At 44.7% G+C, this 24,003-nt stretch overlaps 1 protein-coding gene across 1 annotated transcript in view; it reads left to right on the top strand.

Moving 5' to 3' along the window:
* The window catches only part of LOC147081226 (A disintegrin and metalloproteinase with thrombospondin motifs 20-like), a gene marked incomplete at its 3' end in the record, with an annotated part of 134,714 nt that overhangs the window by 15,950 nt on the left and 94,761 nt on the right, over window positions 1-24,003 (top strand). The window contains exon 2 of the mRNA XM_085980873.1: window positions 20,215-20,298. Within this exon, the coding sequence (XP_085836999.1) occupies window positions 20,215-20,298 (84 nt within the window). The remainder of the gene's footprint in view (window positions 1-20,214; window positions 20,299-24,003) is intronic.

Here is a 24,003-nt window from a genome sequence, read left to right as displayed (position 1 = left end):
GCAAGGGTGCTACCAACTGAGCCACAGCTGCCACCAGAACAGCGAGTTGCAGCTCACAGACAATGGAGCTTTTTTGAAATGCCTTCGAGGACATCATGTACAGAGAGTAAGGTTGCCCACAGGTGGAAAACCGACACGAGATTTGTGATCAAGGTTGGAAGTCACAGATGTCCTCCGGGGTTTTCTAACTTAAAAAAAAAATGAGCATGCTCGAAGCTGTATGTGTATCCATCCATGAAATGGAAATTTACCAACCTGGCTCAAAGTAAGCACTACTCCACAACCTGCCTCGGCCAGAAAAAGTGCTGATGGCTAACATGTTGGAAATGGTTGATAGAGTAGTTAAAATGTGATGAAACAAAATGAAGCTCAAGACACACAAATGCTAAAATAAATCAGTTTGTCCCTGAACTCAATGTTTTTCACTCCAGATACACTTAACGTAGTCACAAGTACAAATTTTTAGTCTCACAAATTTTGAATTTTGCAGGCAAGTGACTTGCTCCCAAGTTCAAGGTATCTGTGAGCAATTTTCTGCAGTCAAAAACAGATTATCTGGTCATTATCACATTGCTGTTTATGGGAGCTTGCTGTGTGCAAATTGGCTGCCGCGTATCCCACATTACAACAGTGACTACACTCCAAAAGTACTTAATTGGCTGTAGAGCGCTTTGAGACATCCGGTGGTCGTGAAAGGCGCTATATAAATGCAAGTCTTTCTTTCTGTAGTTTCTCTCCTGTCCCTCTGTCCCTTCTACTCTTAAGTCAAGAACACTTGGCCCTGCTGTGAAATGTGACAACCCAATTGTTTCAGTGGAAATGAAGGGGATCTTCTCCCTGCTTGTTCTTTTCTGAAATGGCCTCCCTTAATCCAATGGCATATTCATAGGGTCAGCAATGCCGTGGGCTCCCTGAGTGGGGGGCTGTTCATACTGTGGAGTAGAGCTTATGGAAGGGAAACCTATGCATAGCCCTCAGTTGCACCTCAAGGCTGTTTGTAACTGTGCAAGAATCACCAAGGTCTGACTTGCTTTTGCAGGCGGGGATAGCCCGACCTGATCATAATATTCTCACAGCAAGAGTGGGGAGGGAGGTAAGGGAACAGATAGCAGCTCAGAATCCCATAACATTGGATGGATGGTGAGCCAGTGAACGGGACAGACAAAGATACATGCTAAAAGCTGGCAAGGGGATCTGAAGCAGAGAAAGGCAGGGATGGAGTGAGATTGGATGTGGGTATACTGAAAAATGAAATTGCAGGTCAGGCAGAGACAAACATGTTGTTGGGGGATAAAAGAAAGAAATGACTTGCATTTATATAGCATCTTTCATGACCTCAGAACAGCCCAAAACACTTGACAGCCAATTAAATACTTTTTGAAGTGCAGTCACTGTTGTAATGTAGGCAAATGCAGCAGCCAGTATTTTTGCACACAAGAGCCCACAAACAGCATGAGATAAATAAGCAGATAATTTTTGGGATGTTGGTTGTTGGCCAGGACATCGGGAGAACTCCTTTGCTCGTCTTTGAATAGTGCCATGGGATGTTTTATGTTCAGAGGGCAGACAGGGCTTTGGTTTAACATCTCATCTGACAGAATGGCACCTCCGACAGTACAGCACTCCCTCAGTACTGCACTAAAGTGTCAGCCTAGATTTTGTGCTCAAGTCTCTGGAGTGGGGCTTGAACCCACATCCTTCTGACTCACAGGTAGGTAGTGCTACCACTGAGCCGAGGCTATCACCAGTTAAAGGCTCTTGCATATATTGCATAAACTGAAGATTACACTGCATAAACAAAGTCTGTTCTTTCCTAAGATTTCTTCCCCCCGATCATCTTCCAAAATAGCCTACCTTTGCTACGGTATGGTTCCAGGAAAGCTGGCAGCCAGCCAGTTCCTCAGCCAAAGTCTGTTTTTCACACAATAGTTTAACAGCAAGCATCAGCTAGCTGTATGACTGTGGAGGCATCACAGTGGTGCCCCATTCTGTCCTGTCTGATAACTTTCTAGCAAGGATAACAGTTGGGACTGGGAAATACAGATGATTTTTCCACCTTGCTTCCTTTGCCCAGACCGCTAACAGCACAGACCACAGTAAGGTTTTAAAACCCCATCATATGGTACAGTTACATACTTAACCAACTCCCGCACATTTGACTGCTTCGTTTTCAGTTGATTATCTGCAGTTGTTGGCAAAGCAAAAATCATTTGCTGATACTTGATTGAACCCGGGCAGTCGTGCTTTGAGGTATGGTGGTATGTATTCCTTCAAACAGAGCTTACAGGGGGCAGGGAATGTTTGAATCTTGGGATTTAGTTCATTTGGAAAAACAAACAATGCTGTTGACTCATTAATTCAGGCATTTAAGGCAGGTATTCGGGCGTTTAAAACGTGTTTGTCATTTGCCTGAAGCTTTATGTGCTCAAAAGAGTTAACTTTGATCCTCAGATAAAGAAATGTCTACTTGAGCAGACTTCATGGGGTAGAAGTTTGGTGGCGGACACAGAGCACAATGATGTCTCTCGAGCACTGATGGCTTTGTGTCTGGGGGGCTGCAGAAACCTTTTCAAAATAAATTGTTCTTCACTGACTAGATATTGACATGTGTCTGCGATTATTTGTTTCACTGTCCTCATTTGATTTCCAGTCTCCAACAGCAGTCCTTTTTGCTTTAAGTCCAATTTTCCTCTGGCGGTTGGATGGTTTGGTCCCAGTTAATGAATAACTGTGATTTTCATCTATAGAATAATAGGACTCGGGTTAGCCAAAGCTGCATTTCTTCCCACAATTACTATTGTAAGAATCATCATTACTTTCAAAATCATAAGGATCCATGAGGAAAATGCTTCCACTCCATTCCTTTCTGAAGTGCCAGTGACCTGCGGTAAAATCCAGTAATTATAGGCCCTGCCTTCGTGCATGCTTTTATGTCTTCTAAATATAGGGACGTGATGTGCTGGGCTTTAGGTAGTTTCAGTGTGTGTACTTTGCAAGGTTTCGGATGGTAGGACCTCAGTATGATGCCTTAAGGATGTATTTCGTTCCTGGCGCAAAGTAACAGACATGGGAGGAAGAATTGGTATTGCCGTTGCATGCGGCGCAATTGTAAATGTGCTTTTTTTGAATGCATTTACAGATTTACTGCACACACTGACCACAGCAATTCTTCGTCTATATTGGTGAACTGCAGGGAGTACCTTAAATGGGGCTTGTGTAGGAATGGAACTTCCTATCCGAATAATGAAGTTCGACGCAGTGAAACAAAATAACAAAGTTTAATAAACAAACAACTTAACTGGTAAAACTGCAGGAGCAGATGTAAACAGATCTGTGCAGCCTCACAGCCTCTCTAAGACTGCTACTAAGTACTGAAAGCTGACGTCATGACGTCATCACGTTCTCCGTGCCAACTGGGGGTCACGTGATCGGCGTCATGACGTCATCACGTGAAAATGCAAGAAACCACATACAGTTTAAAGGTGCAGTCCACAACTGCACTACATGGTAGTTAAAGGGATGATTACTAATTGCCCAGTGTCTCGGGGTGGCTCCGGAGTGGAACGTTGGGAGACGAGCCGGTGCTTGGCTGTGTCTGAAGCAGTGCATCTGGGATGGAGGAAACAGTAGCAGAAGGTGTAGGCAAGGATGAGGCAGAAGCAGGCAGTTCAATGGTGGGCTGTTGCATAACTGGTCTAGCAGCCAACGGTGGTCGTCCACGGCGAGGTGGCTGGGCAGCAACAACTGGTTCACTCCGATCTAGATGGGCTGGTTTAAGTCGGTCGATAGAGATGGTATCGGACTTAACTCCCACTTCGACCGTGAAAAATTTCTCTCCCGCTGAGATGACACGAAACAGTCCAGCATAAGGTGGTCTAAGTGTATCTCTATGAGCATCCTGCCGAATAAAAACGTAATCGGAACTCATAAGTTCTGCCGGAACATGAGGCCTCTGTAGGCTGTGATGCGAGGTTGGAATAGGCAGGAAATTCTTTGCCACCTCGTGATGCTAAAGGAGCTGCTGAGCAGGCGACCACGGTTCTGTATGTGGAGGGAGGAAGTCCCCTGGTACTCGAAGTGCTTGACCGTAGACTAACTCAGCCGATGAAGCCTGGAGGTCATCCTTGGGGGCTGTACGGAGGCCTAGCATCACCCAGGGGAGTCTGTCCACCCAGTTGGGACCACGCAAGCTGGCACGGAGGGACGCCTTTAGAGACCGATGAAACCTCTCGCATAGACCGTTCGCTTGCGGATGGTAAGCGGTGGTACGGTGCAGCTTGGTACCCAAGCCCTGTGCAACTGCATTCCACAACTCTGACGTGAATTGTGGACCTCGGTCAGAGGAGATGTCAGATGGCACCCCAAACCGGGCCACCCACGACAAAATAAACGCCCTGGATACGTCCGCTGCAGTGGTAGCGACCAAGGGAATCGCCTCTGGCCACCTGGTAGTGCGGTCCACTATTGTCAGAAGATGCATGAAACCCCCATGAAGTGGGGAGGGGACCCACTAAGTCCACATGTACGTGATCGAACCGGCGTTCCGGCACCAGGAAGATGGCCACTGGAGCCTTAACATGACGATGGACCTTAGATTTTTGACAGTCCACGCAATTGTTTGTCCAGTCCCGAGCGTCCAAATGCATTCCCTTCCAAACAAATTTGCGGGACATGAGCCGTTGTGAAGCTCGCATCCCCGGGTGTGATAAGCCATGTATAGCCTGAAAAATCTTCCTTACGCCATTCGACCGGCACAATGGGCCAGGGCACTCCCATGGATGTGTCGCACAAGAGCGTGCTTCCTGCTGATTGGAACATAACATCGGCTACCTGCAAGCTAGAAGGCATGGTCCGATACGCCTGAACTTCGGGATCTGCCAGTTGTTCTTCCGCCAACTCGACGAAATCGATTCCCAGGTGAACTGCCTGGACTGGGGCACGTGAAAGGCAATGAGCCACGAGATTATCTTTGCCGGACACATGTCGTAAATCCGTCGTAAATTCGGATATAAATGTAAGGTGGCGCTGTTGCCGGGCTGACCACGGCTCCGCCGTTTTGGCCATTGCGAAAGTGAGCGGCTTATGGTCCACGAATACAGTGAACGGGCGCCCTTCTAGGAGAAAACGGAAATGCCGGATGGCCAAAAACAGGGCCAGCAACTCCCTGTCAAAAGTGCTATATTTTCGCTCGTTCTTGCGCAGTTGGTGGCTAAAAAAAGGCCAATTGCTGCCAAGTCCAGTCAACCCATTGTTCCTGAACCACCCCGATGGCGTAATCGGAGGCATCGGTAGTAAGGGCGATGGTCGCGCCCGGGAGTGGGTGTGCAAGCATAGTTGAGTCTGCCAACGCCGCCTTGGTGTCAAGGAACGCCTGGTCCATCTGCGGTGTCCAAGTGATAACATCTTTACCTGACTTCCCTTTGAGTGCTTCGTACAGCGGCTGCATCAATTGGGCTGCCTTGGGGACAAAACGATGATAAAAATTTACCATCCCCAGGAACTCCTGAAGAGATTTAAATATGTGAGGCCGCGGGAATGCCGTAACTGCCTCTACCTTGGTGGCCAGTGGGACGGCGCCTTCTGAGGTGATCCTATGCCCCAGAAAGTCAATGCTGGTTAACCCAAACTGGCATTTGGCTAGGTTTATGATGAGGCCATGTTGGCTGAGACGGGCAAAGAGTGTACGTAAATGAGCCATGTGCTCCTTCTTATCCTTACTAGCGTTGAGAATGTCATCCAAGTAAATGAAAATGAAGGGAAGGTCCCGTAACACAGAGTCCATGAGCCACTGAAAGGCCTGAGCCACATTTTTCAATCCAAACGGCATGTGGAGGAACTCAAAGGCCAAATGGTGTGATGACCGCCGTTTTGGGGATGTCTTGAGGGTGCACAGGAACTTGGTGATATCCATGGACGAGATCTACTTTGGAAAATATTGAGTTGCCAGCCAAATGAGCCGAAAAATCTTGTATATGCCGTATTGGATACCTATCCAGCATAGTGGCTTCGTTAAGGCGTCTGTAATCCCCGCAAGGCCTCCATCCGCCACCCGGTTTAGGTACAATGTATAGTGGGGAGGACCAAGGACTATCGGAGCGTCGGACAATCCCAAGGCGCTCCATGGTCTGAAACTCTGCCTTTGCAGCTGCAAGCTTTCCGGGTTCCAATCTTCGTGCCCGAGCGTAAACAGGCGATCCCGTTGTGGTGATGTGATGCACCACACCGTGCCTCGCGACTGCTGCCGAAAATGTAGGCCTGGTGAGCTCCGGGAACTCGCCGAGTAGGCGCCTAAACCCTTCCTGCGATGGAACCGCACAGGCAACCGACCAGGAGACAGCGGTGCTGCGGTGGCAAGGCACCGCGTGGAAAGTAGACGCATTAATGAGTCGACAATGTTGGACGTCGACCAGAAAACCATAGGCACAGAAAAAATCAGCCCCCAGGATGGCCTGTGATACTTTAGCTGTTATAAACTCCCACACAAAACGTTGACCTCCAAGAGTTAAATTAACTGTCCGTTTACCGAACGTGCGAATGGCCGCACCATTGGCTGCCTCGAGGGAAGGACCGTGACCGCCGGATTGTAGATCTAGCTTTGAAACTGGCAAAATACTGCACTGAGAACCAGTGTCACACAAGAATCGTCGCCCTGTCATGGAATCCGTAATGTAGAGGAGTTTTCCCGCTGAACCGACTGCCATGGTGAACTGGGTGTGTTTGTCAGACCCTGTCATCCTCATCGAAGTTTGCGGGCCTGCTGGAGATTTTTTTTCAGCGAAACTGCAGGGAGGACGGCAGTGTCGAGCCTTGGCGCCAAAACGGGCGTGGTACACACACCAGCCTGCTGGAGGAGGGCTGGACTTTGCTCGCATAGGGGAAAGACACCTCGTGGCTGCACAACTCTGCTGTGTGACCGTAAAAATCTTGTCTGCCTCTGCAGCAAGCTCGGCACAGTCCGTAATCGTAGAACTGGCCAAGGCTGCCTGAACTGGTTCAGGTAGCTGGCAGAGGAAGAGTTCTCGAAACAAAAAACATTGGTGCTCCGAACCCAAAAGCGTGAGCACCTGGCTCATCAATTCCGATGGTTTTGAGTGCCCGAGACCGGGCATAGCAATAAGCCTGCGTGCACGCTCCGACTTATTTAAACCAAACACCTGTAGCAAACGAGTTTTTAGAGCTTCATACTTGCCCTCTGCCGGTGGATTGCCAAGGAGGCTGACGACCCGCGAGGCCGTGGCGCTGTCGAGAGCGGAGACCACGTAATAATAACGGGTCGAATCCACTGTAATCTCCCGGAGTGCGAACTGGGCTTCTGCCTGGAAAAACCATGCTGCTGGTTGCTGTTCCCAGAACTGCAGCAATTTAAGGGCAACGGCGTTCGTGTACATTATAAATATCGCGACGAAAGTTGTCCGACGAGATCGGGGTCACCAATGTAAGTTCCTACCCGAATAATGAAGTTCGACACAGTTAAACAAAATAACAAAGTTTAATAAACAAACAACTTAACTGGTAAAACTACAGGAGCAGATGTAAACAGGTCTGTGCAGCCTCACAGCCTCTCTAAAACTGCAATTAAGTACTGGAAGCTGACGTCATCACGTTCTCCGCGCCAACTGGGGGTCACGTGATCGGCGTCATGACGTCATCACGCAAAAATGCAAGAAACTACATACAGTTTAAAGGTGCAGTCCACAGCTGCACTACATGGTAGTTAAAGGGATGATTACTAATTGCCCAGTGTCTCTTGGTGGCTCCGCCACACTTGCATTTTTGTCTAGCTTTAAACATACTTTCAGGAGCAACCAATCCTATTCTGCGCGCATTCTAGAAGCTCAGTACATTCGGGCCACTAGAAAAATACGGGCGACTAGGATGCCAGTCAGAACACACCTGCAAGAATGCTGTTCCACGAGCTAAACACCCACTTAACTAGTATAACTAGTGCACTCTGGGCCATAGCAACATACAGTGTGTGAAATGCAGTGGAGAATGCAGAAGAACTCAATTGTGATCTGCAGATCATGAGGGCATGGATGAGTGCTCCCTATGGGAGTGGAGGGGCAAGCCGCTAATACCCAGAAATGGACACGTGAAGGCCATCACATGTGGGGGTTGAGGGAGGGTCAATGAAAGATCATGTAACAGGAGAGTCTGGAAGAAGGTGTCTGACCCAAGATGAGAAATGAGAATGAATCTGAATAGAGATGGCCTGCTATAACTGTCGGTAAACACTGGTAACAATCAAAGCAAGTTACAGGTGTTGGATGAGTTTGCTTGAGAAGCTGAATAGATTTAACACGATTGATTCCGTAGAACCTACTGCAGTTGAATGCAAAGGGAAGTAATGACCATGGTTGAGATCTAGCCCAGCAGCATCTGAAAAGGAGAATCTAGAATGATGCAGGTGAGAAGGATTAAAGGCTGGCTCTGATTATTCATCCATACAGCTGACAACTACAATACATTCATTCAACTCTATTATTCCCACAAGTTGTCTATAAGCAAAGTACTTCACATTTCAGGTAAGCTTTGCATAAGATCTTTGAATCTGTGTTGCCGTTAAAAATATACACCACACAATATTTGCTCATTCGATTAATATATCTTCTCCTAGCAGAAACAGGCAGCCTTCAACGGAAGGCACAGAGCACAGATAGGTGGAGGAACTCAGCTGGTCAAACCTCTCGACTTCTTCAAAGGTGCTGCCCTGTATGTCACCTGCTGGAAGGTCGTACATGATGTGGGTGCCAGCAAGCAGTGGGAGAGGAATATGTGACACGCTCGTGTGATTATAATCCTATACCTTCTCAGTGCTTTAGCAGGTGCAAAGCAATGACGGTGTTGCACAGAAAAATGCGCCATGTATTGTCTGTGCAGCAGCAACACCCTGTCGCCGACTATGCCCACTGATTTATGCGCTCTTGTTACAAATATGCCGTAACCTCAGAAGCAAAGAGCTGGGCTCGCTCACCAGCAAATCTCACAACAACAGCACCTTAAATCATCACCACTATAAGTGTGCCCAGATACACGCACCGTGCAAGGTTTTAGGGACTGACGAGGAGAAGCATAGGGTGACCCATTTCTTATGGATGCAGAAGGAGTGCAGGTGGTAGCTGAAAAGGAGCTACCTGTTGCTCAGTGAAGGCGCACAGCATTGTGTGTTCCCCGCTGCGTTCCTTTATATTTTCAACTGTACAGGGTCAACAATGAAGTGGAGCATATGTCAACTTTCTCCACGACACTGCTCTCCCTGGAGAACACGATGCAAACCCTGACACGTAGTTGGGCAATGCTGTGCAGTAAGGATTCTCTGCTCTCCGACATCAACTTCAGTGGTCTCAGCAGCTGACCAACACAGTTGCAGCATCGCTCGTAAGTGTTCTCACTGGTGCTGTTGCAGGGTTGAGCTCTGCGTTCCATGATTCAGTAACGGCTGGCTTTAGTGCACTCAGCGATGGTCTGCAAAGAACCCTAACTGAGGATTCAGACTCTCACGCTAATGCACCACACTGTGCACCAGCAAAGCAGTGTCCCACAGTGGAACTTGGCTTCCGGAAGTGGGTGCACCAAAAGCACAGCCATAGGCAGGTGGCTGTCGGCTCACCTCTGTATCCCCTCACCTGCAGCTACCTTCAGACAAGAGGCTCTTCAATGCAGGTAAATCCTTGCAGATGGAACCAATCAAACTTTCTGGGTCACAGCAAGATCATCTGGGTCTGTGACACCACAAGGTATACAACCACCTGAATTACAAGCAGGTCTACAGCAGATCTTTTGGGAAGCCTCGTACTTACCTCTCCCAGTGGTATCACATGGAGGAATAGGAATACCACAGTGCATTATTTTGCATGCCACAAAACACAGACACAGCAGCACATCATGATAATACAACATACACTTTCAGTATTATTTTCAACAAAGACACAATGCATTAGCTTAAACAGCAGTCATTGTGTACTTTCTTAATTGTTTCTACAGCACTACTGTGGCATGGTTGTTTATATAAAAAATAAGTCCAGTGAAATATTAAGACATGCCTCAGTAAGAAATAACTTGCATTTACATAATGCTTTTCATGACCTCTGGACAGCCCATAGCGCTTTACACCCAATAAAGTACTTTTGAAGTATAGTCACTTGTAATGTAGGAAATGTGGTAGCCAATTTACGGACAGCAATGTCCCACAAACCGGAATTAAATAATTGGCTAATCTGTTTTAAGTATTAGCTAAAGGATAAATATTAGCCAGGACACCAGGAGAACTCCCGTGTCCTCCTTCGAATGCTACCATCATTATTAAGTTAACTCACTCCTGGGCATATTGGAGAAGAGCACTACCTGAGAACACTCAACCATTGTTTGAGCCATTGTTTGAACAGGCCAACTGTCTGTTCAGTGTTGTTTCCTCTTGCAGACCTTCCTGCACTAGGGATAACCTCGCCAATCTCCTTCCTATCCTGCTTAGCTACCCCTCTCTGCATTTCTCTCCAGAATGTGTCCAATCACTCACGAGCACAGCCCTTACCATCTGTAACCTTATTGTGGATGATTGCATTGACATCGTGGCTTTGACTGAAACTTGGCTTTTGGGTAGCGACACCTTACTGCTTGCTAAAGCCTCCCTGCCTGGTTAGACTTTTCACCACCTGCCCTGTCCAGGATGGAATGACCCTCATCACCAAATTACACCTTCGTCTCTCCCCCTATTCATTTAGCACCTTCTCCTCCGTTGAGTACCTCACACTGTTCCATTCTTCTCACCTTCCCTATTGAATCCTGGTTGTCTACTGCCCACGCCCCCACCCCAAACCCCACTCTCACCCAAGCTACACTCTGAATTTCTCCTTGAGATATGTTCCCTCAGCCTCTGCACTGAGCTCCTTTTCATCACCTTTTCCTCTATCCTTTGAATTCACCACTCTACTCTCTTCCATAAACTTCTCTCTCCTATCTGTATTCATGACCACCTCTTGACCTCGCCATCTCCCATGGCTTCTTACTCCCATCACTGGCTGGATCGTCTCCAACCACTTCCAACCCCAACTTCCTTCTGTATCCCCTCCAGTAAAAAATCTTCCCCTAAATTACTTACAACTGCACTTTCAAACTCTCAACTCGCTAGCCTTTGGCTCCCTATTTGTTACGATACTTCAGCAGCTATCAATCTGCTCAACCACTCCCTGATGTCCATCTTTGATGCCGTTGCCCCAGCCTGCACTAATTCCCCTCCTGATCAGTCCCCCTGGTATGGCCCCCATCTTCGCTCTCTCAAGTCCAAGGGGCGCTAACTTGTGCATATCTGTTGCTCTACTGGTTTAGCTATCCTTTGACAGATCTGGCTGCATCACATCTAGCTCTATCGGTCCTCTTCCCCTCTGCCAAAACCACCCAGTACTCTAGGATCACCCTGACACAACCTTAGGTCTTATCAAACAATTCTTTAAACTCCTCTGCCTTGCTCCCCTCCACCCTCAGTGTAAGGAGCTCATGGATTTCTTTATGAACAAGATATAGTCCATTCATTCAGCTGCCTCTGCTGCTTCCCCCCCCCCCCCCCCCTTACCGTTGCCCACTAAGCGAAACCACCCTTGGGTCCCTCCCATTCTAGCCTTAAAAATCCCTCTCTCTCTCTCTCTCCAATTCCAATTCAAATGCTTTATTGGCATGAAAGTTTACAGAGAACCATATTGCCAAAGCTTACATAGCAAAAAGGTACAGTTTTCCAACATTCTGTAGGTGTCAATCGATTTGACATTTGTTGGGTACATACAATATTACTTTTAACAATATTAATTTTAAACAGTCTTACTTTTAAACAGTCCTCAGGTTGTGCCATGTTGTTACATATTTGGCCCCAAGGTATGGTCTGTCTCCTTCTCCCAGGACTAATCTCAATTTTGACAGGTCATCCAATTCCTTGAAATCTGGGGTTGTTTGGCTTAGCTTGTTGAATAATATGTTTCTTGATGTGTTGAATTTTTCGCATTTTAGGAGGAAATGCATTTCTGTTTCAACCTCGCCGGCCAGACATTGATCGCATATTCTATTCTCTCTAGGCTGCCAGGATTTCTTGTATCTGCCTTTTTCAATTTCCAGTTGGTGGTCGCTTAGTCTGTACCTGGTGAGGGTTTGTCTCTGTTTTGTGTCTCTGATGGTCGTGAGGTAGTCTGCCAGTTTATAATCTCTTTTTAGGGCCCGGTAACATTCTAATCTGCTTTGGCTTTCAGTTATTTTGTTCCAATGTTCCAGGTAGGTTTCTTTGCATTGTTTAATGATTTGGTTCACTCGGATTGGTGTTTGGACGGCTGTGTTGGTCTGGGGCTGGTCAGGGTCCGGCTGAGTACTTAGTTTCAGTAGCAGCTGACTCAGGGGACTCTTTTCTGGGTTTAGCTCTTGGGTCTGAAAGGCTTTGAAATGAAGGGTGTCTGGGGAGCTAGATTTGAGGTGATTTAGGAAGTTTAGTGCTCGTTTTTGGATGTTTATTATCAGTGGGTATCTGCCTAGTTCGGCTCTGCATGCATTTGTTGGCGTTTTTCTTTGGGTGCGAAGGATGCTTCGGCAGAATTCTGCATGTAGGGCTTCTATTGTGTGTTTTTCCCATTTAGTGTAGCTTTGGTGATTTAGCGGGCCCCATACTTCACTACCGTACAGTGCAATGGGCAGGATTATGCTGTCAAATATTTTGAGCCAGATTTTGATTGGGATTTGGATGTTGTAGAATTTTCTTTTTATTGCATATAGGGCTCTTCGGGCTTTTTCTTTTAGTGCATTCACTGCTATGCTGAAGCTCCCTGATGCTGTAATAGTTAGACCAAGGTAGGTGTAGCTCATAGTGTGTCCTATAGCGGTATCACTGAGGGTAAATTGGTATTTGTTTTCCTGACATCTGGGCCTTTTTTGAAAAATCATGATGTTGGTTTTCTTTAGATTTACTGTTAGAGCCCAATTTTGGCAGTATTTGTCGAGTAGGTCTAGTTGTTGCTGTAATCCCTGTTCTGTGGGAGACAGCAGAACCAGGTCGTCCGCATAGAACAGGGATTTCACTTCTCCATCAAGGAGACGGAGACCTGGTGACTCGCTTTGCTCCAGCATGTCTGCTAATTCATTTATGTATATGTTGAACAGGGTCGGGCTCAAATTGCAGCCCTGTCGGACGCCTCTTCTCTGGGTGAAGAAATCGGTGCGTTTGTCTCCAATTTTGACCCCGCATTTGTTTTTCAGATACATTGATTTAATAAGGTCATAGACTTTGCCCCCTATTCCACACTGAAGAAGTTTATAATAGAGCCCTTCGTGCCATATAGAGTCAAAGGCTTTCTTGAAGTCGATGAAACAGGCGAATATTTTCCCATTTTTTGTTTGGTGTATATGTTTTTCAATGAGGGTGTGAAGGGTATAGATATGGTCGGCGGTGCGGTGTTTTGGAAGAAAGCCTATTTGGTTTTTTCTGAGGATATTATGTTTGTTAAGAAAATCAAGTAATCTACTGTTTAGAATACTGCAGAATAACTTCCCTAGACAACTGTTGACACAGATGCCGCGGTAGTTATTTGGGTCTGATTTGTTTCCGCTTTTATATATGGGGGAGATTAGTCCTTGGCACCAGATATCGGGAAAACAGCCTGAACGTAATATGATGTTGAATAATTTGAGTATCGCACCCTGCATCTCCATATTGCTGAACTTGAGCATTTCATTTTTGATGTTGTCTGGGCCACAGGCTTTCTTTAGGTGGAGAGATTTTGTTTTTGTGGCCAGTTCTTTCCATGTGATTGGGGAGTCTAGAGGGTTTTGGTTGTCTTTAATTGTTGCTTCTAATGTGTGGAGTTTTTCTGTGACCTGATGTTGACTTGGGTTTGTTTCGTTTATTGGGATGTCTTTGTAGAGGTTTTCAAAATGTGTTCTCCAGATGTCGCCATCTTGGATTGGTAATGCTTGCAATTGTGTTGTACTCAGGTTATTCCACATTTCCCAGAATTGTTTTGGATTGGTGGAGTTTTCAATTTCTTCGAGTATTTTGTGGGTATAGTTTTGTGTTTTGTTCCTAATGGTGTGTTTATATCTTTTGAGGGTTTCATTGTATCTAGTACGTAGGTCCGGATTGTTTGGTTGCCGATGCTTTTGGTTTGATATTTTTCTCAGGTCTTTTCTGGCATTTTTGCATTCGTGGTCAAACCATTTCTTATTTTTATTTTGTCTTTTGTGACTCTTCCTCTTCTGTTTCACGAGGTCAGCTTTTACAGCTGCCTCATGGAAGATCATATTTATATCCTCTATGGCCATGTTTACACCATCTCTGGTGATCTCATATAGATTTTCTTTAAATTTTGAAATTTTACTTGTGAGATCAGGTGAATTTAGTGCTGTGATGAATTTATCTCCACTGTCTGGGGCCCATCTGTATGTCTGGTTTATTTTATGTAGCTTAATGGGTTCCTTTTTTGTGTCTGTAGTTTGGGCAGAAAGTTTAAGGTACACATTTATTTGGTTATGGTCTGAGAGGGGGGATTGCTGCCTGACAGTGAATGCGTTGATATCGCAGGGGTCCAGGTCAGTGATTGTATAATCCACCACACTAGACCCAAGAGTTGAGGAATATGTGAGTCTCCCTAAGGAGTCCCCTCTGAACCTACCGTTAACTATGTACAGGCCTAAGGCTCGGCAGAGTTGCACTACCTCCCTACCTCTCTCTCTCTCTCTCTCATTCTCGCTTTCTCTCGTTTCTCTTCAATTTCCCCTGTGGCTTCTCTGGTCTCATCTCATTTATGAGACTTAGCTGCTGATCCCTTGGCTCCAATCCTGCTAAACATTATACTGATGACATCTAACTCAACTTTTGCACCACCTCCCTGGACCCCTCCACTTCTTCTGTGCTGTCAGACTGCTGCAGTGGATGAGCCACAATATCCTCCAGCTGAACATTGAGAAGACCAAAACCATTGCCTTTGGCCTCCACCACAATCTCTATACTTTTGCTACTCACTCCATCGTCCTCATTGCCCACTGGCTGAACTAGATTGTTCACAACTTTGGCACTCAATTCAATCCTGAGCTGAACTGCCGATCCCATATCCTCTCCATCACAAAGATCGCCTACTCCCACCTTCCTAACATTCCCCGCCTCCAGCCTTTCCACAGCCCGTCTGCTGCTGCAACCCTCATCCATGCCTTTGTCAGTCGAGACTCAACTATTCCAATGCTCTCCCGTTAGCCTCCCATTCTCCATCCTCCATAAACATCAGGTTATCCAAAATCATATCCTATCCCACACCAAGTCCTGTTTGCCCGTCACCCTTACCCTCACTGACCTACATTGGCTCCCAGTCCCCGAAAACCTCAAATTTAAAATTCTCACCCTTGTGTTTAAATCCCTCCATGACATCACACCTCCCTACCTCTATAAGCTCCTCTAGCACTACAACCCCTCAAATACACATTTTTCAATCCTAATCATTCTAGCCCCCTTCGCTTGCCCTCAACTCCCTTGGTTTCAATACCTTCAGGCACTTGGACTTCACGCTCTGGAATTCCCTCCCGAAAGCCATCTGCCTTTCCACCTTCCTCCCCTCCTTTAAAACCCTCCTTAAAGCACACCTCTTTGACAAAGCTTTAGGTCACCTTGGCTTGACGTCCATTTTTTTCCTTCTGCCTCTGTGAAGAGCTTTGGGCTGTTTTTCTACATTAAAGGTGCAAGTTGTTGTTCAATATCTTGCTTGGTGCAAATAGTGCCAATATTATCTGTGTTCTGAATTGACATGAAATGTAATGTAATCTTACATGCAATGCAGTAGCACGTTCACAATAAGATGCTGAATTGTTTGCCCAGTGACACACTGTACCATTTACTGATTTGTAGCATTAAGTTTTGAATCACAGGGAACAATCTCAGGAGCAAGTGTGAATCATAACAATCAGACCAATCATTCTAGATGATTTCACTTTTATGTAAACAGGTGTCAAAATGGAAGGCCAGATGTGAAGGTGTTGCAATTAAGTGTCTTTCTGTCATACTGGTATGTGGTGATCTTTTATTTGCCCTACCAGTTAGATGTATGGCCCTTCTGAGCGACGTTGATCTAGTGCTAAGATAGAGGGAGTTGTGGGCCATCCACTGGGAACTGAATGTTCAAACTAAAACTTCTTTGTGGTTCCTGAACAGCCACCAAAAAGAGAAGAAAAATACTTTAATATCTTAATCAGTGTGAGTTGGATTTGAGCCTAGGTCCCAGAGGTGAAAGGACAGTCTTCTCGTCCATTTTACCACCCAGGCCCATTTTAAGTAAATATACTTTAATTTACTTCCTCCCTAATTCATACTGCTGCAGTTTTCAATGACCCAGTCTCATTATACCATTTGACAGAGTCAATGATTTATGGAAATAGTTGAGGAACACATTAAAGTCAGACTGAATCTTTTTTTTAATTAACCCCGTAACTACTGACACTTGCTATAGTATTCAGTCTACAAAATTGCGTTTGAGCCTCTGTCGAAACAATTCAATCAAATTTATCAAACATAAAGGAAATGTGCAGAATTCCTAAATTATGGTATTCAGGAATAAATAATTAACATTTTTAATTTTGATGCAAAAAAAATTACTGTAGTCCTCAGAGTTAACTCTCCAGAGATGACTAATTTTTTAAGTCATTTTTTAATTGAATTAATAAAATATTTCCTTGCTCAATTTCAATGAAAATAGCTTACATGCATATATAGGAAGTTCATTTAAAAAAAGAGAATCCCAGTGAAAGAGGAAGTGCAGGCAAAGTTCTGTTCCCAATCTCCTTTATCTACTTGCCAGCACATCCTCCAACAAAGGCAGCAGCTGAACAAACCCGAACTGCAGCGATGCCAACAAGATACCGCCAATACTTTAATTGACACAAGGACATCTGTGTACAACGCATTACTCTTCAAAGTCACTCGGACACTGCAGAATGCTTTTCAAATGGGATTTTCTTTAGATGTAGCTATATATTGGCCATTGGAGCTCAACGCCATAGTAACGTGGGAGCGTTCCCATGGGAACGCACATGTCCCAATGCAACTTGACCGCCTGCTTTCAACTGTGACCCCTCTTATTTCTTTGCCAGACCAGTTGGTGAAGTGCCTTGGAACATCAGAGACTTCAGTGTGTGTAGAGAAAAATCTGAAAGACGATGGATGAGTCCACTATTTGGTGGATTGGGCATCAAAGGCCATTAAATTGAATTATTTTGTAGAGGTGAAGCATAAATGTCACCATATTAGTAGTGAATACAGGCACATTGCTGTAACTTAATGTGGAAAATCTGGCAGGTTGGGTGCGGTATCCTTATACCAAAAAGAACATGGCAACCAAAAGCCTTATGAATGAGGGTCTGTGCATCTTTGCTGGTAAGCTATAATCCCCATCATAAACAAAAAGACAAAGTAACGCAAACTTAAGGTAGCTGGACAATATCTGGAAATATGCTACTGAGCATTGCTAGTGCTGCATGTTTACCAAGTTGTCAGAATCCTTCTTACCTGCTTTTTCAACAACAAAAAAACGCCTCCCACAAACTCGGGTTTGCTGAAGTTAAAAGTGCTTCTGGTGAGCCTGAATTCAATTCTGATAACTGCGTTGATACAATCCACTAATTCTCTGACATACAAGTTTAAACAAAGGTTGCACGTATTACATAATTGAAAATCTGTTTTAAAACCGAGCATATTCCTTACCTACTACAGGCAGCTCAACATTAAAAGATGACTTCCATTTCTTAATAAGCAAAAGTTCAAATGAAATGTTGTTGAGATGTGTCCTCTCCAACGAGAACGTTTCAGCTCTGCAACTCAAAAATTTATCCATCCTTTCTTAAGCAAAATTGTGTTGAAATTATAGTTTAACTGAATTGTTGACATTTACTTTTCTGGTGCTGATTCCCAGCTTATTTGAAGCCCTGTTAATAAGACAAACACTCAATATCGCACGGGTTTTCAGTTGATTCAGTACCTGATGAGGAAAGGTGTACAGCTACAGTTATTCCACTTTAGTCTTGATCTTGATCAAAACCACACTGTGGTTCTATGTAAATGAACTTTATTTCTCTCAAAAGGACCTTTACAGATACATCGGAAAACCTGGGGGCCCTTCCTGCTGCTGGCAGCCCAGAGCCCCCGGGAGGAAAAACCAGCAGGTTAGCGACAGAGTCACATGGACAAGTGATAGTCCTGCCCCACCGCTAACCCGCCAGTCAGAGGAAACGCCATCCCTCAGTCTCTTGTATGCATTTGCTTTTTTTCTCATTGCCCACATTTCTTTCTTTCTTCATTTTCTTTCCTTTCTGTGGTTAACAAGCACATTCATGTCCATTAATATTGCTCTAGTTACATTCTCAACTCATCAGCCTTGAAGTATTTGCTTAAAAACATTTCAGTAAATTTAACTGGATTGCTGGCTGCCAAGTTCACGCAGTATTTTATGGTTCTTCACAGCGAGCAGTTCTGATTTTGATTATAAAAGGAAGAAAGACTTGCGTTAATATAGCGCCTTTCACGACCTCAGGACGTCCCAAAGCGCTTTACAGCCAATGAAATATTTTTGAAGCGTAGTCACTGTTGTAATGAAGGAAACGCGGCAGCCAAATTGCACACAGCAAGCTCCCACAAACAGCAATGAGATAACGACCAGGTATATTATTGCAGGTTTAAGAGAAGAACGTCAATCTAGATATCATTTGAATTGTAGTTAGAGCTTGCCTGGAATTAGAGGTTAAATTCAGTAATCACAGCATGGAGCTGTGCTGAAAAGGAGCCTGGATTAAAGAATTAGGGCAACAACACTAGTTTTGAGCATGGGATTACTGAATTTACCTATAAGTGTTCTTGGGTGAAGTACTGCTTATGCAGGAAAGTTGCACTGAGCTGCTTTATTTGTTAAAGGGCCGACGAAGTGTTTTCTTCCACAGCCAAGTCATACCCTTGGCTGAGGGGGTGGGCGGATGATCTTACAGGCTTCTAGCAAAGCTATTCTGAAACTGGTCATGAAGCAGAGCTTTTGCTCCCTGTGGGAATTCCTGTCATCTCCACTGTAAAATAGTCAAGATTGGACACTCGGCGTCTAGAAGACTGCAAGTGTGAACTCGATGTGTTGGGATTCCCAATTCACCAGTACAAGTTTTTAATACTTCAGTATAATTGGGAAATGTATATGTGATTTCAGAAACGGTTAGGATTTTAATGTTTTTCAATAGATTTTTTTTTAGCATATCCTTCATGATACAAGTTTTATTGAGTTGCTGCACGATTCTAAATGTTGTATGGAGACTGGTCCCTGCTGACTAAATGTGGTTGACCCCTGATCCTTGCTGTTTTCATCCAGTAGGAAATCCAATTGGCTTCAGCGAGGGAGGGAAGTTCAACATGTCTCAGCTCTTGACTGATATTCAGTGGCCATGTTAAGAAGTGTGTGTAAATGTCAAGTATCAAGTATGGCCAGGATCAGGTTTGATTGTGATGCCCTATATGGCTAAATTGCCTGCTAACAGCATCTGTTTGGGCTCACATGTGAAGCATGGTCACTTGAGGGAAGTAATAAAGTGCTGCGCCCAACATATCACTGCCTTCAAGAAAAGAATGGGGGAAATAGGGTTTGAGCAGAAAGTGCCATAGAAAGGGCACCCTGTTTATTTACGCACTCTGTTTCATTCATGGGTTTTATGCTTTAGAGTTGCTAGTTAGAGGTTACCTGGGAGTTGACGATTTGGTCAAAAGCCCTTTTCAGTGGCCTGCAGAGTTGAGATCACTTGTCCATATTTTATCCCCATTTGTGTTGCCATTGAAGTAGTTATGCTGTACAAAATGTCAGCTCCTAGGCTATCTATCACCAGCAATTTCAAATAATTAACCATAGGAAGAAGGGAGGACTGATATATCAGTAAGAGTGCAGGGATCACCCTTTTGTAATATTTAAGATTGTGTAGCAATTCAGTGGAATATACTTGACCTTTTTAGATGAACCATTGCGCCTAAAAGTCAGGCCTATTAAGTCTCGTTCATTTGGGTCTATAAATGTAACCTGGTTTGATGTATCTGACTTTTAAAAACAACTGTGTGTGTTTAACTGGGTTTCTGATCTCTTGCTTTCTATTAAATCTCGACAGTTTTGTATAAATCCTAAAGACAAAACATTTCTTAGACATTTCCCTCTTGCTACCAATCTCGTTAATCTGTGTCTGTTTTAGGTGGCTGCAATCTACCGAGACCCAAGTGTTGGAAATCTCATCAACATTGTTGTTGTGAAGTTAATTGTGATTCATAATGAACAGGTAAGTCCAAATCTTTGTTAAAGCCTCTGCTAGGATATTGCAGTTAGTGCTATGTTACCCTAACACTTTGTATTGCTGATGTATTCCGGATTAGATACGGATCAGTATAAGAAGATACCCGATCTTCAGTGAGCGCTATTTTCTTCTATTTGTTATAAATCTACTTTCAATTTTTTGAAATCTTTATTCTTGGGATATGGGTGATGCTGGTGATGGGCATTTGTTGCCTGTCCCTCGTTTGCCTGAGAATATGTTGTGGGCCTTCTCCTTGTACATCGATGGTGCTGCCACAGTGGTATTGGGTAGGATATTGACCCAGAAATGATGCCCTTTTACATTTCTGAGCCATCATACTCATCACATCGATCCCTTTATCTAATATTATAAAAACAGTACGATTACGCGCATTCTCTGCTTGTCACATCTCACTTCCTGTGTCAGGCTTCAGTGTCGCACTTTTTGACGCATTCACTTTGACGTTCCGATTCTTTTGATTTATTTGCACTGTGTGTCACACTCAGATGTCATGTTCAGCAAATGGCAACTCGGTAGCAAAGAAGTACAACCAAAATCTACCAATAAAATGAAGCAGAATCCAAACCAATCAAATCAATCAAAAAAATTTGAAATAATTTCTACCACAACCAATCAGAACTCCGCAACTGCAATCAGAACAAAATCTACCAATAAAAAGGACAGAAACTGAAACAAACCAATCAAATCACTCAAAATATTTTTGGAAACATTTTGCTTGTGATATTTTTCCCTTAGTCTGCCAACGGTGCAGAGATTAAAACCATACAATATAATAGCCTAACTAATGCTAAAAAGCTTTTAAAAATTGCAAATATTAATTTAACATCCATAAAATAGCCCAACTCTTGCATTTATTAAGATTTGACCCCTGACGCCTAACTTCTATCAAAGGCTTGGGGCTTGAGTTTCTGGCCCACCCCAAACTGACACGCAATGCTCCTGGCCCACTCTGCTCCTTCTAGTCTGCCTTGATCCCAACCTGTTCTTTTCTGTCAGGCCTGCCCCCCACTAATAGTTCTGACCAATTTTTAGTTCATGCTGTTAAATGATTTCTGAGATTTTGTTCCAAATTTTTAAAAAAAACATGGAATCAGATAAATATTTCATGAGGACGGAAGTCTATTTACAGGCAGCTTGGAGTTGCTTATACTTCAAGATCAAAAATATTCTACACAGTACAAAAGGAAGTTATGCCAAACCTTTAAATATCACTGGTTAGGCCTCAGCTTAGTATTGTGTCTAATTCTGGGCACCACACTTTACGAAGGATTTCAAGGCCTAGGAGCGGATGCAGAGGAGATTTACCAGAATGATACCAGGGATGAGGGACTTCAGTTACATGGAGAGACTAGAGAAGCTAGGGTTGCTCTCCTTAGAGCAGAGATGGTTAAGGGGGGATTTAATAGAGGTGTTCGAAATTATGAGGGATTTTTCTCATAACCAACAGTAATACAATAACTCACTGATCTATAAGACTGCCTATTTCCACCTCCATAACATCGTCTGTGTCCACCCTTGCCTCAGCTCATCCGCTGCTGAAACCCTGATCCATGCCTTTGTTATCTCTAGACTTGACTATTCCAACGCACTCCTGGCTGGCCTCCCACATTCCACCCTACGTAAACTTGAAGTCATCCAAAACTCGGCTGCCCGTGTTCTAACCCGCACCAAGTCCCATTCACTCATCACCCCTGTGCTCGCTGACCTACATTGGCTCCCAGTTAAGCAACGCCTCGATTTCAAAATTCTCATCCTTGTTTTCAAATCCCTCCATGGCCTTGCCCCTCCCTATGTCTGTAATGTCCTTCAGCTCCACAACCCCCCCCCCCCCCCCGAGATATCTGCGCTCCTCTAATTCTGCCCTCTTGAGCATCCCTGATTATAATCGCTCAACCTTTGGTGGCCGTGCCTTCTGTTGCCTAGGCCCTAAGCTCTGGAATTCCCTGCCTAAACCTCTCCGCCTCGCTACCTCTCTTTCCTCTTTTAAGATGCTCCTTAAAACATACCTCTTTGACCGAGCTTTTGGTCACCTGCCCTGATTTCTCTTTAAGTGGCTCGGTGTCAAATTTTTTGTCTTTTAATACTCCTGTGCAGCGCCTTGGAACGTTTTACTACATTAAAGGCGCTATGTAAATATAGGTTGTTGTTGTTGTAACTGGCAGTAACAGGTGTAACGCCCCGATATCCTACCTGTAACTAGGAGTAAAATTATAACTACACAAATATTCACCCTGTAACTACAGCTACAATTCCCCTGCACTGCACAAGCTGTGATCAGGCTCCCTTTTTGATGCTGCTTTTAACAGGCCCCGTCTCTCTTTGCCTCCTTGAACATTGGTTTGGACTCAGGTTCTGTATGAAGGTGACAACTCTGAACTGAGAACCTCAGTCCGCTGTAACTCTCTTCCCCTCTAGCCTGATTTCCGCCCACCCCCCCCCCCACCCCGGCAGATCCCCGGTCACCAACTATTTCCCCCCCTCAAACCTGGGATCCAATCCCCTGCCCTATAGTCCCTGTTCTCCCTCTTCCAACCCAGCCAGGAACTTTTCTCCACTCTCTCTCTCTCCCTTCCCCTCCCTGCCTCCCCACCCACCCAGACACCTGGTTGTTTCTCCACCAGCCAGTCCCATTTCTGGTCACCCCAAGCAGGCAGCAGGAGAGGAGTGATGTCACTGAGCCTAAGGCTTCGCTGCGCCATGAAATCTAACAGGCGAAGTTCTCCCAGGATGCTAGCATCGATGCCCGGATGATTCATGCCCCATTTCGGGAGACTCCCAGACAATCTGGGAGGGTTGGAAACCTTAGTAACATTATAAATGTTCCAAGCGCAAGATCGGCGCTATGCGCTCCCATGTTAGGTATAATGTGAGTTAGGAATAGGGTGAAGTGGAGTAGGCCTCAGGCTTCTGTGCCTGATACTACTGGTCTCCTGTGGTCCAATAGTGTTGGATTGTAGGTGGTTTTGTGCTGTGGACCCATCGTCACTGGGAACTGAGTGGAGACTAGCCAAGCTCCTTTTGCTTGTAGGAAAGAAGACTGGAACTACACTGCAATAGTCTAGACTAGGTTTGCCAACACTGGTTGGATGTATTCCTGGAAGTTTCATCATATGACGTACCACCTCCAAACACGCCGCCCAGTCAAACGGCCTTTTTCCCAACCCCAATATTTTGTATAACTAATAAACGCAAGTGTTAAAATAAATTGTGTTTTCATTTTATTTGAACGCCCCTATGATTTTGCTCTTGGGTTGCTCGCAGTAGTGTCCAGGAGATTAGTCTGGACTGGATTCACGCCTTGGTCCTGGACGTTAATAGACAGTTTGCTAGATAACTGTTCGCTCCTTGATCCTTAAGAAGGTGATTTTATTTGTTCTGGCTTTGATATTGTGCAGGAAATATGAACACAAATTTGTGTAATTACTGAAGCAGATTCTTTTTAAACTACATTAAAGCTTTCTTTTAAAGCTGAAATTTGCTAGGAATTGTGCAGGTGCTTCCTTAAATATTTTTAAATATCAACAGCTGGCTTGAAATAAAATGCAAACGATGTGGTATAAAAAGAAGTGTTGCTTTCAAAAGCATTTTGAATGCTGTATCTATTACAGAGGTCACTGTGAACATTGCATGTAATGCCAATGATTATCCTATTGTCTGTGTTCTTGGTTA

The sequence above is a fragment of the Somniosus microcephalus genome, unplaced genomic scaffold, assembly GCF_052327205.1.
Source record: "Somniosus microcephalus isolate GS21.2 unplaced genomic scaffold, FLI_Smic_1.0 scaffold644, whole genome shotgun sequence".
Lineage (NCBI taxonomy): Eukaryota > Metazoa > Chordata > Chondrichthyes > Squaliformes > Somniosidae > Somniosus > Somniosus microcephalus.
The sequence above is the reverse complement of the archived record's forward strand: the minus strand, read 5'-3'. Positions and strand labels throughout refer to the sequence as shown.